Source organism: Lolium rigidum, chromosome 4 (genome assembly GCF_022539505.1).
Source record: "Lolium rigidum isolate FL_2022 chromosome 4, APGP_CSIRO_Lrig_0.1, whole genome shotgun sequence".
Classification (NCBI taxonomy): domain Eukaryota; kingdom Viridiplantae; phylum Streptophyta; class Magnoliopsida; order Poales; family Poaceae; genus Lolium; species Lolium rigidum.
The window spans coordinates 54,532,620-54,543,092 of record NC_061511.1 but is presented as its reverse complement, the minus strand read 5'-3'; the positions used below and the strand labels follow the sequence as shown (position 1 = coordinate 54,543,092).

The 10,473-nt window shown below is 45.5% G+C and overlaps 1 protein-coding gene and 1 long non-coding RNA gene across 5 annotated transcripts in view; both read left to right on the top strand.

Annotated features, from left to right (window-relative positions):
• LOC124708337 lies at positions 1–3,409 on the top strand. Of its 4 annotated transcripts, none has more exons than XR_007005105.1 (7): positions 2–151; positions 430–588; positions 1,247–1,340; positions 1,545–1,713; positions 1,941–2,510; positions 2,819–2,887; positions 3,086–3,409. It is a non-coding gene; the product is annotated as an uncharacterized LOC124708337 (long non-coding RNA). The 4 variants fall into 4 exon arrangements; XR_007005104.1 differs by having other exon boundaries at positions 2,797–2,887; XR_007005103.1 differs by having other exon boundaries at positions 1–151; positions 1,941–2,887.
• A 3,809-nt stretch (positions 3,410–7,218) lies between these two features.
• Positions 7,219–10,473, top strand: part of LOC124647065 (isoflavone reductase homolog) — a 5,139-nt gene continuing 1,884 nt past the window's right edge. The window contains exons 1-2 of the mRNA XM_047187056.1: positions 7,219–7,592; positions 9,889–10,129. Of these exons, the coding sequence (XP_047043012.1) occupies positions 7,275–7,592; positions 9,889–10,129 (559 nt within the window). The 5' untranslated portion in view covers positions 7,219–7,274. The remainder of the gene's footprint in view (positions 7,593–9,888; positions 10,130–10,473) is intronic.

The window sequence follows — 10,473 nt, the reverse complement described above, 5'->3', positions numbered from 1 at the left end:
GTCGCGAGCTGCGGAAGGCCGTCGTCCTCCACGCGCTGCAAGGAGGGCGTCTCCTCGGAGGAGGGGAACCGCGCTGTTCGGTGGTCTCCCCCAGGCCCGCCATTCCGGCAGCAGCTGCTCCTGTTTCCTCCGTCTGCGTGGAGAATCAAAGGTCGAATTTTGTTCTTCTGTATGTCAGCTTAGGGGCTCTAGTAGAGTCCTCTGTATTTAGCAGCATTAGGCCTGTGTAGTGTTCGGTAATTAAACCATGATGCATGCAAAAAGAAAAAGTAGCTACATTACTGTTCGGTAATTAAATCATGATGCACGAAAAATTAAAAAGTAGCTGCATTAGCAGTGTTGATGATGTCAATTTCCAGTGCCTTGCCATGAGAATTATGAGCTCTATTTTATTATGGTCCTGATATATAGCCTCATTTTAATTTGCAGGTTGCTGGGAGTCTGCCCGTGGCTGATGATGTCATTGCAAGGAACTGAAGGAGGGTGGCTGGCTGGAGATCAGGCGTCCACGGCGTGCAGGAGCTCGCCCGAAGGCCCACTGCGGCTACCTGGACGCTGTTCCGGAGATCATCGACATCAGCAACAAAGGTCAAAATTTTCTCTTTGGCCGCCTAGGTGTTCGGAAGTGATTATTTCGATTGGTGTAGAGGTATTGTGCAAATCGTTGTTGTATGGTGCAACATGTCGATATATTTTGTAAGATATAGAGCTTCATTCACTTGTCGCCATACCTTTGCTTTGCCCATTCATTGCATATAAAAATAGGGTGTTTGACCTGCTTTCCTATTCAGCTTAATGATTCTGTGTGGCCACTTATTGTATTTGTTGAAATGCAAATTAGTGCAATTGTTTCTTACATATAGTGCAGAAATTTGTAGAGGTGAGCATCTCTCCATTTTCATGATTAAGCATTGAAACTTGATAAATTTTTATGTTTCTGCAAGTGTCGTTGCTCTGGCCATAACATTCAGTACTATACTCTTTTTCTTCTTTTATTTTAAAATGGGATAAACACAATTTACTCTGGTGATGCACATTGCTGAGTCATTGTTTTTCTGGGACCCAACTTCCTGCTTATGATTAAACTCTGGTGATGCACATTCCTGCTTATTTATGGTAGGAGGCATCTTGATTTTACTCTGAACTTTCTTTTGACAGAAATGGCTGTTGGTGTTGCGCTATTAAGATTTCATACTTCAATACTTCCCTCAACATGTACTTAACTTCCTTTTTTCTGCCTTTTCAGATAGGTCGAGCTGCTGCATGTTATTGATTTTGTTGGACAGCTTCAAAACACCGAGATCCATTCGAGTTCACTCGCAGATGCTTATCCTGTCAAGGTATACTTGGCTGATACTTTGTACTCATCATCGTTGTATCCATCTGCTTTGATTAGAAAGAGCGTCATACCTTTATGTGCAAAGTGGAGAACCTTAAGTTCTCAGTTGTCAAATATCGGAAGCTATTCATGTTCATGCCATGTTATATGATATGTTAAATTTCGGTTCTTAATTTGAACATTTGAAGTATCTTGCTTTATGCAGGCAGTCGTACAGGAAGATGCATTTGAGCTGTGCAAGGACAACAGATACAGCCAGCCAACAGGGAAGAGTGGGCTGTCAGCCGCAGAAAATTGATGACATTGTACAACTCCGTGGGCTGCCATGACTCCGACATGGCTCTAACGACCACCTCCCCAACAAGCTACTGCCGGTGAGCTCCCTCTTACCCTCCTGCAATCTGTTGTTGCTAACAATTGTTTCATTTTTTGAGTTTAATCGAATGTGCTTGCATGTATAGATGGCAACTTGGTTCAGTCAAGGAAAAATTGTTGTGCGTTGGCAATTTGGCAGTAGATGTGTAGGAAATAGTATGTGTTCAATTGTTTGCTTGATGTTTGATATGCATAGGCACTGCTGAAAATCATGCATATTTTTCAGGTTGAAAGCATGTCGGAGGAGGATCTGAAGGGCGAGAACCGGCGTCGCAGTGGAACCGGGAGGAGGAGGTGTGGTGGCGAACACCATCTGCGACATCAAATAGTGCATCGTGGAGGCGCTCAGGTGGTTGTGAATGGACTAGTCTACTGATTGCGATTGTTTTAGTGTACGGAGCTTCCACTTGTTCTTCTGGATTTAACGATTGAATTGGTTCTATATTGGTTGGACAATAGTTCAAATGGTCCCGTAAATCTCAAATGGTTCCCTAAATCTCAAATGGTTCGGTCATAATTGAACTTTTGCTTACAGTATCTCATCCCCTTATTATTTTGTTGCATGCAAATGGTGTAGCGTGATTCCAGTTATGCCTAAGTTGGGAACAATAGGTTCTTAATTGTCGATTGTTGGATGCTTAAGTTGGGTACATGTGCGTTTATTAGTGGCTGTTATTTGGATCCTTCTATAAATATAAGTGTTTTTTTTACCTGACCATGCTTTGTTCTTGCTCGAGGATAACTAGGGGGGCTAAACAATGAGAGCGGTCGCCTTGGTGTGACCCCATGTGTTTAGGTATGATTCTGGTCCTCTCTGTGATTTCTTACTCTTGTGCATGTAGTTGACCATGTAGCCTCTCCACATGCCCATTGCTGGGCTGGAGTATCCAGTTTTGTGTCAACATAATTTATAACGTTTAGTAATATCACTGTTGTAGTTGCGGTTTGTATTCAAGTCGAAGGAGTTTTATTGAAGCTGTGGGTTTTATTTTGTTGTTTTTCTACCACCAATCAATCAGATAAGAAGAGTTGTTGCTACAATTCGGTGAAGTTGATGAAATTTTTTGGGTGATTTCTGGTAGTACTGGAATCGTGCCATTGCAGGTACTAGTTGATATTCTCAGCATTTAACATGCTAGTCAAGCTGGACTGCGTGTTTGAATGCATCTAGAGGTAGGTGTGCTGGTATATGCACTTTAACTGTTTCTGCTATATGAATTGTGGTCTCTGGATGTCCAAATAGAGGCAAAGGCCATGTCAAGTTTTTCAACACCATTGATGATTAAAGTTGAAGAGTTTGTTAGTTAGCGAGTGCTTTTGGTTTCTTAAAGAAGAAGAAACCAGTTAACTTGCCGCGGTTTGTTTGTGCAGGTGCAGCGAGGCAAGCCAACGGTGAAGCGCGGGCAAGGCAGACGCACCAAACGACGACATTGTAGAACTGTGTTGCCGGCTAGCTCAGGCGGAGCCGCTGCCGTGCTGGCCTAGGACCGGTTGGGTAATTGTGTTGGTGCTGTCATATTCATCATCCAGAGGTGGTAGTAGCCCGATGAATTGTGTGTGTAATAATAATATTCATTCATGCTCCGGATGGGATGGCAGAGCAGAGTTTGTTGTACTGTAATAGCAAGCGGTGTGAGTTCGCATGGTAGCTGCAATATTTTGAATGATTGGATGAGCCTTGCGATTTAGAAGCTGCTGAATTAAGCTTTAGTTATCTGATTAATAATTAGATCAAGCACTGGTGTGGTGCTCCAAAATATTTAGTTGTGCAAGCACGTCTAGATACACGTGCACGGCCGAGCTGAGCACGGAGCACCCGATAAATGTAGGTATTGTGGATGATGCCAAATATAAAGACTCCTTGGACTGGAAATGGAAGAATGGATGGATGGATTCCGTTGTAGATGATGTGTGTACAAGTCTCCGATGGGAAAAAGAAAAAGAAAAAAGAGGAGAATTTCCAAGTTTAGAGGTGGCGTGGCAGATGGAAGTTTAATTTTGGAGGCGCTCCAGGCAGGCAGAAAAGATTGCACGTAGAAAGTGGATGAGCTAATATAGGTTTCGAGTCGATCGCGAAAAGAAAGGAAATTAAGAAAATCCCGCCGTATTAATTGGATTCGTTCCAGCAGCCTCCCGTGCATTTCCTTTCCTCCTCCTCCGCCCTGGTTAAAAAATCCCGCCGTCGCGCGATGGGAAGAGAAGAAAACACCGCGATGGGAAAACCCGCGTGATTCCAGCGAGCACGAGGAAACCGGCGGGTGGCCGCGTGTACGTGACGTCACCTATTAATTGGATTTGGTAGCACCCGCGCGCGAGAAACGTAGAAACCGGCGGGTGGGCAGTTTGGATTTCGCCGCGTGTACGTGACGTGACTGCATCCGCGCGCGCTAGCTACCTGCTTCTACGTGTGGTCCAAGCTCCAGCGGCAGAACAAAAAAAAAAGGAGGCGGCGGAAGCGGAAGCGCGCGTACGTGACCGCAGAACAGTTTCGATTCCACGTACGCACCATGCTAACTCATTCTCATACTCCACAGTACTAATATTCTGTCTTTATTATACCCAAAAGTGTTGAACCAGTATGCGAATCACTAGTTAGTTTTCCTGGCGGGTACAAGCGGGCAGATGGACGCCGCTTTATCTTGAAGTAACTTAAGGTGCACATCTTCTTTTCCTTTGCCCGGTTGCTAATGAGCATTGGAATTCGATGGGTTTACTGAATGTTATTGAAGAAGCTCTGCGTGTGGATATATCTGGATCGGCTGTGCTGGAACATATTTTACATTTAGATGATAATAAGCTGCAGGGATTCCAAATGGTAAATTTAAAAGAGGTGGTCGCAACGACATGTTGGTACCTATGGTGGATGAGAGGGAGATGCGCACATTCAGAAACTGTGCCACCCTTGAATAAATGTAAGTTCTCTATCCTAGCTATTGCTGCAAATGCAGGCCTGGTCTATGGGAAAAAAATCAAACTTAATGCCGATCAAATGGAGGAGGCCGGAAGCAAGAAATATCAAACTTTATGTTGATGCAGCATACCATGACGATGTCAAGGCTGGTGCTATTGGAGCGGTGTTACTCAATTGCAATGATGAGTTTATAGCAGCTTCGGTATCCTATCTTCCTAATGTGGCATCACCGTTGTTGGCGGAAGCTTATGCGATGAAGGAGGTGCTGTCTATGGCGATGCACATGGTATATAACATGATTGTAGCAGAATCAGATTCTATGGAGGTAGTTGAAGCTTGCTCTGGGGCTGAGACTTGGTGGAGCGAGGCGGCGGTAATCTTTGCAGACTGTGTGGACAGAGTTGCTTCAATTGGTATTGTGTCATTCCACCATACGCCGAGGGAAGCAAACCAAGTCGCTCATGAATTAGCTAAGAATTCCTTCTCCAATAAGTCCACTTGTAATTGGATCGATGAACCCCCTGATTTTATTTTAGATAAACTCCTTAATAATGTAACTGTTATATGATTGGACAGCAAGTTTCAGACGCACTTTTTTCCTTATCAGGGTATCGAAGGGGACTGGAAGGTTTTTAATGATGCGGTTTGCTAGCTTAATATATTGGTTTGTTAAAAAAAAACTTAACGTCCACAAGCGGCGCCCCACCTAGTGGGCATCCATGGAGAGGCCCACTTACACGCATATACATTCGGATATCTTAGAGCATCTCCACCTGTAGCCCCCAAATAGGCGCCGGCAGGGGCGCCGACACCTCCGTTTGGGGGGCGCCGGCACTGCATCCTCTATTTGGGGGAGCTGTTCCCACACCGGCGCCCCCAGAACAACGGCCCCATAGATGTTTTGAATTAAATTCGTAAATAAATGCATATAAAATTGAATAAGAAATATTTTATTCCACAAACTAATACATAATTGGGAACATGGTTTACACAAAGACACAATTTGGAACATGGTTTTCCACAAACTAATACATAGTTTGAACCATGGTTGACACAAATATAAAACGTTGCAAAAAAACTAAACCTAACTAGGCCGGTTATCGCAGGTTTCGTGTGTTCGCTGCCAAAAAGAACACTCAAGGGCACACCCAGTCACCCAAAATGGAAAATTCAGCTGGCGAGGGTGCCCCTGTTGGTTCTTTCGATGAAGAACATACATGCGAGCTGATATTCGCTGCGAAGAAACAACACTCGTCAGTCGTCCTCCTCGCCGCTGTCGACGTGGTAGTTCCGGCGGCAACGCGTGTCGTCGAACACCTTGGCGCTCATGTCCCTGACTCCCTGTCGCCGAAGTAGGAGAACACGAGCACGAAGCCGACTTGGAGGCTGTGGTGGCGCGCGAACTTCTCCCAGCCGATGTGGAGGTACATCTTGCCGCGCTCGTCGTAGATCACGTCGACGATCCACCGGTAGTAGCCGCACGAATGCTCCCGGAGATGCAGCGTGCCCGGGCGGTCGTCGGCGGCGACGAAGTCGGCGAAGGTGTCCGGCAGCCTCTGGATGCCGCGTGGGTTGCCCTTGAGGACGAGGACGAACTCGAACAGCACGGGCCCTTCGTCGTCCATCTTCGACGATGAAGACTCTGGTGTGGCAGGCGACGGCGTGCGTGCACCTCTGCCGCGGCCACGGCCACGACCACGGCCGCGACCTCGGCCTCGACCAGACATGGCGTCGTATTTTCAGATGGTGGCGGCTAGGGTTGGGGAGAGAGGCGCTAGGGTTTGTGTGTGAGAGGGACGATGAGAGGCGGCCCTTTTTATAGGCCGGAGGGAGGCAGGGGAGCGGGGGAGTGGTGGCGCTTATTAACGGCGGCACGAAGAGCAAGGCGCGCGCGACGGGACGGTTCGGTGCGCGTCTGCGGAAACTGCACCGCCGCTCAATTAACTTCCGTCGCGAGGTAGGCGACGGTTAGGTTAAAATCAAATGAGCCGCTGCCGCGTCGGCCCCGCCACTCCCAGCTGGCTTCGACTTTTGGGTTGTATGGCTGACAGGCGGCTCCCATGCCCAAAATTTTCAGCCCCGCGAGCCGCCGGCGCGCCCGATTCGCGCCCTCGGCGAAGTGTCCGGCACGGAGTTGCCGACGATTCTATTAGGCTCCAAAATTGACCGGCACCATATGAGACGCGCCGGTGCGAGCTCATTTTTGTCCCCGGCCCCCAAAAAGCAACCGGGGCCGCTGTCGGGGCGCCGGTGGAGATGCTCTTATCGCTGAGGAGTGCACTAAAACCCATCAATATCCAACTTCTGTACCCATACATAACCCAAGCATCTGGAATTCTGGATCCAACCACTCTATTCGCAACAGTTTCTGCAGGCACGGACGAGAGTGACATCCTTGTACGGGTTGGTGGCTCAGTGTACAAGATCATCACGAAAACGATGTTCGCCTTTCTCAGTCTCCTGTCAAGTCCATATCTCCGCCTTTGGAAGAAAAATGATCTCGTTTTTCTCGAAGGTACTCCTCAACACCTGTCGCTGAATACAACCAGGAGTCCACCATATAGCCCCCCACACATCGACAGCGAGCTTCCGTGCCCATATAGCCCACACGCGCGCGCGTCTGCAGCAAGAGCACCCATTGTTTCAGACATGGAGAAGAGCAAGGTCCTAGTGGTTGGCGGCACGGGGTACATCGGCAGAAGGATGGTGAGGGCGAGCTTGGCTCAGGGCCACCGGACCTTCGTCCTGACGCGGCTGGAGAAGGTTGGCATGGACATCGACAAGCTCCAGCTCCTGCTGTCGTTCAAGGCGCAGGGAGCGGTCCTCGTTGAGGCGTCGATGGATGACCACCGGAGCCTCGTCGCCGCCGTGAAGCGGGCCGACGTCGTCGTGTCCGCCATGGGCGGTCCACACCTGCTGCAGCAGCTCAAGCTCGTGGAGGCTATCAAAGAAGCTGGGAATATCCAGGTTGGTCGGTCTCTTTTGTTAACTCAAGCAGATTTTGATTCAGATGAGTATATATGGATCCAGATTCCTTGAGAATCAGGACGGGAACATTTTTCCATTTTGGGCTTGCTAGTTCATCGATCTATTCCCATGTTCTGAATTATCTGAGGTACTAATTGTGGGCTAAGTAGACTTCTATAGTACTAGTTTGACTGAATTTATAAATGATGTGTATTCAATGTTGTATATATTTGCATGTGTTTCTAGAAACTTAATAAATACACATAAACTTGACTCATGGCAAAGCTAGGAATTCAAATACTCCAATCCAACTTGTTTTAAGTTTGTCTAACTTTAAGTGTATCTAGAACTTATGTTTTTTTTTAATGAAAGGCGTCTCTGCCCTGTTCCATTTGACAGAAATGAAACCAAGTTTTACATACGTCAGTTTAAGACCCTTACAGCCTATCCTGGAGGCAAAACGTTCACTGAAAGCAGCAAAACCAGAACTAAAAACATCACTTTAGATTAGGTCTAAGAAAGAAATGCACTCGCAAAGCTTCCTCGAACATGTTCTTTTTTTTTCTCCACTGGGCAGTTTTTGCTTTCTTTTTTGGATCAGGCTCTCAGCTTGACATCACCACATGCCTCTGGGTTCCTGGACCGATCACCTTCGTGCCAATCCTCCTCCTTTTCATCGCCATCCTATTTGGGGAAGTTCCAGCGCTTTCTTCTCCAGCTCCACGCAACAATCTTCTATATTCTCCTGACATCGCTCCTTGCACAACGGCATCCATTTCCTGAGTAGACGAGCAATCCTCCGCCAGCTGCATACCAGACCAGATTAGTCGACCAAAAAGGATTTCATTCCTCATTTTCCACATGTTCCAAATGACAGCAGATGTTAGAGTATTAACAGCCCCATTAGCTTCATTACTAACCCACAATCTAGCTACTGATTCATAATCGTGTCCAACCTGTTTCTTCATAATAGTAGAAACAAAATCCCACACATATTTAGCAATATCACACCCAAAGCATAGATGCTCCACACTCTCAAGCTCAGAGCAAAATAAACATCTCATGTCTTGGATTGACTGTCTTTTAGCTAAATTATCCCTCGTTAAGATTTTATTGTTTGAAAATAACCACAGAAATACCTGTACCCTAGGGGGTATGTTTAGCTTCCACACTGCAGGAACAAACACAGCTTAACACCTCCAAAGTTTATCACAACATACAGGGAATGGGACGAATAGGTTCTAGAAGCATTCAGCTTCCAAACCATTTGATCGGGTTCCTCATTCAACTCTAGCTGATGCACAATAGCTTTCAACTCATCCCATCGCATCATTAATCTAGCATTGAAACACCTCCTAAAGGAAAGCTCCAGTTCACTCCCGTTCCACACTTCACAAATAGTTTTGGTTTGTTCGTTGGAAATAATATATAATTCCCAGAAGTGAATAGCGAGGCTAGCACCTCGGAACCACTGGTCCTCCCAGAATTTAACATTCTGCCATTTCCAACCAGCCATTGATATCCAAATTTTGCAGCATTAAAAGCTCACAACACCCCTTTCCAAAAGGGGGAAGCACTCACATTGCTACATGTGAAAATGTTGGGGTGTTGAGTTCTATACTTAAACTGCACAATTTCTTTCCAAATTTTATGATCATCCAAATTGAAACGTTTAATCCAAGAAGCCAACAGAGAAATATTCAAGTCTCTAATATTTGGAATCCCTAGACCTCCAAAGTCCTGTTTCATGCTCACTAAATCCCAATTAGCAAGATGGTATTTGTGATGACCTTCATAGTTATCCCATAAGCAATGTGCCATCTGGGAGTTCATGGCTTTAACAGCCCATTTAGGAAATTTCAAAAAGGATAAAAGATAAATTGGTATACTTGCTAAACATGACTTGATTAAAACCAGCCTGCTAGCATGGTTCAAAAGGCGGCATCGCCAGCCTGCAATTCTCTTAATTATATTGTCAATTAAAGGCTGAAGGTCCTCTTTTCGAAGCTTGCCAAAATTTATCTAGAACTTATGTTCCATGGGACGGAGGTAGTAATTTGGAACTAGGAAGTATCTAAGAGAGGTGGACACACACGATTCTGTTACACGTCTGGTTTCAGATTAGATATGACGTCACGCCGTAAAATTCAACAGGGAAGTCTATTCATTCTAATTTTAAAAAGAACCTCTGGTGCTAAACAAACTAACTACCAGATGATGCTCAAATTCTTCTAGTATGTTCTTTTCTGAAGTTGGCGAAAATGACATTAATAAACTGATTTAACTTGTCATGCAGCGGTTCCTACCATCTGAATTCGGCATGGACCCGGCAAGGATGGGGCACGCTCTTGCCCCGGGGCGGGTCACGTTTGATAACAAAATGGTGATAAGAAAGGCAATAGAAGAAGCAAATATTCCTCACACCTATGTCTCTGCTAACTGCTTTGCGGCTTACTTTGCTGCTAACCTATCTCAAATTGGTACTCTTCTCCCACCCAAAGAGAAAGTTCACGTATATGGGGATGGCAATGCCAAAGGTATACAAGTATTACTACTTGTGCTGTGTTTTTCTCGTTGCAAATTTATCTTGCAGACCAACATTTAGTTCAAGATTCTGTTCTGCATAACCATCTTTTTTTAAACTACAGCAACACAATGTCAAATTTTCAAACTATTGCAAATTTACGACATGATTTTTAGAACATTCCCCATATTTGATTAATGTACTAGCTACATGCTCTAGAAGAAATACAATAATCACATCTCATTTTGTTTGATTGTATTGTAATGTGCAGTGATTTTCGTGGACGAAGATGATGTTGGAACATACGTAATCAAGTCTATTGATGATCCTCGGTCATTGAACAAGACAATTTATATA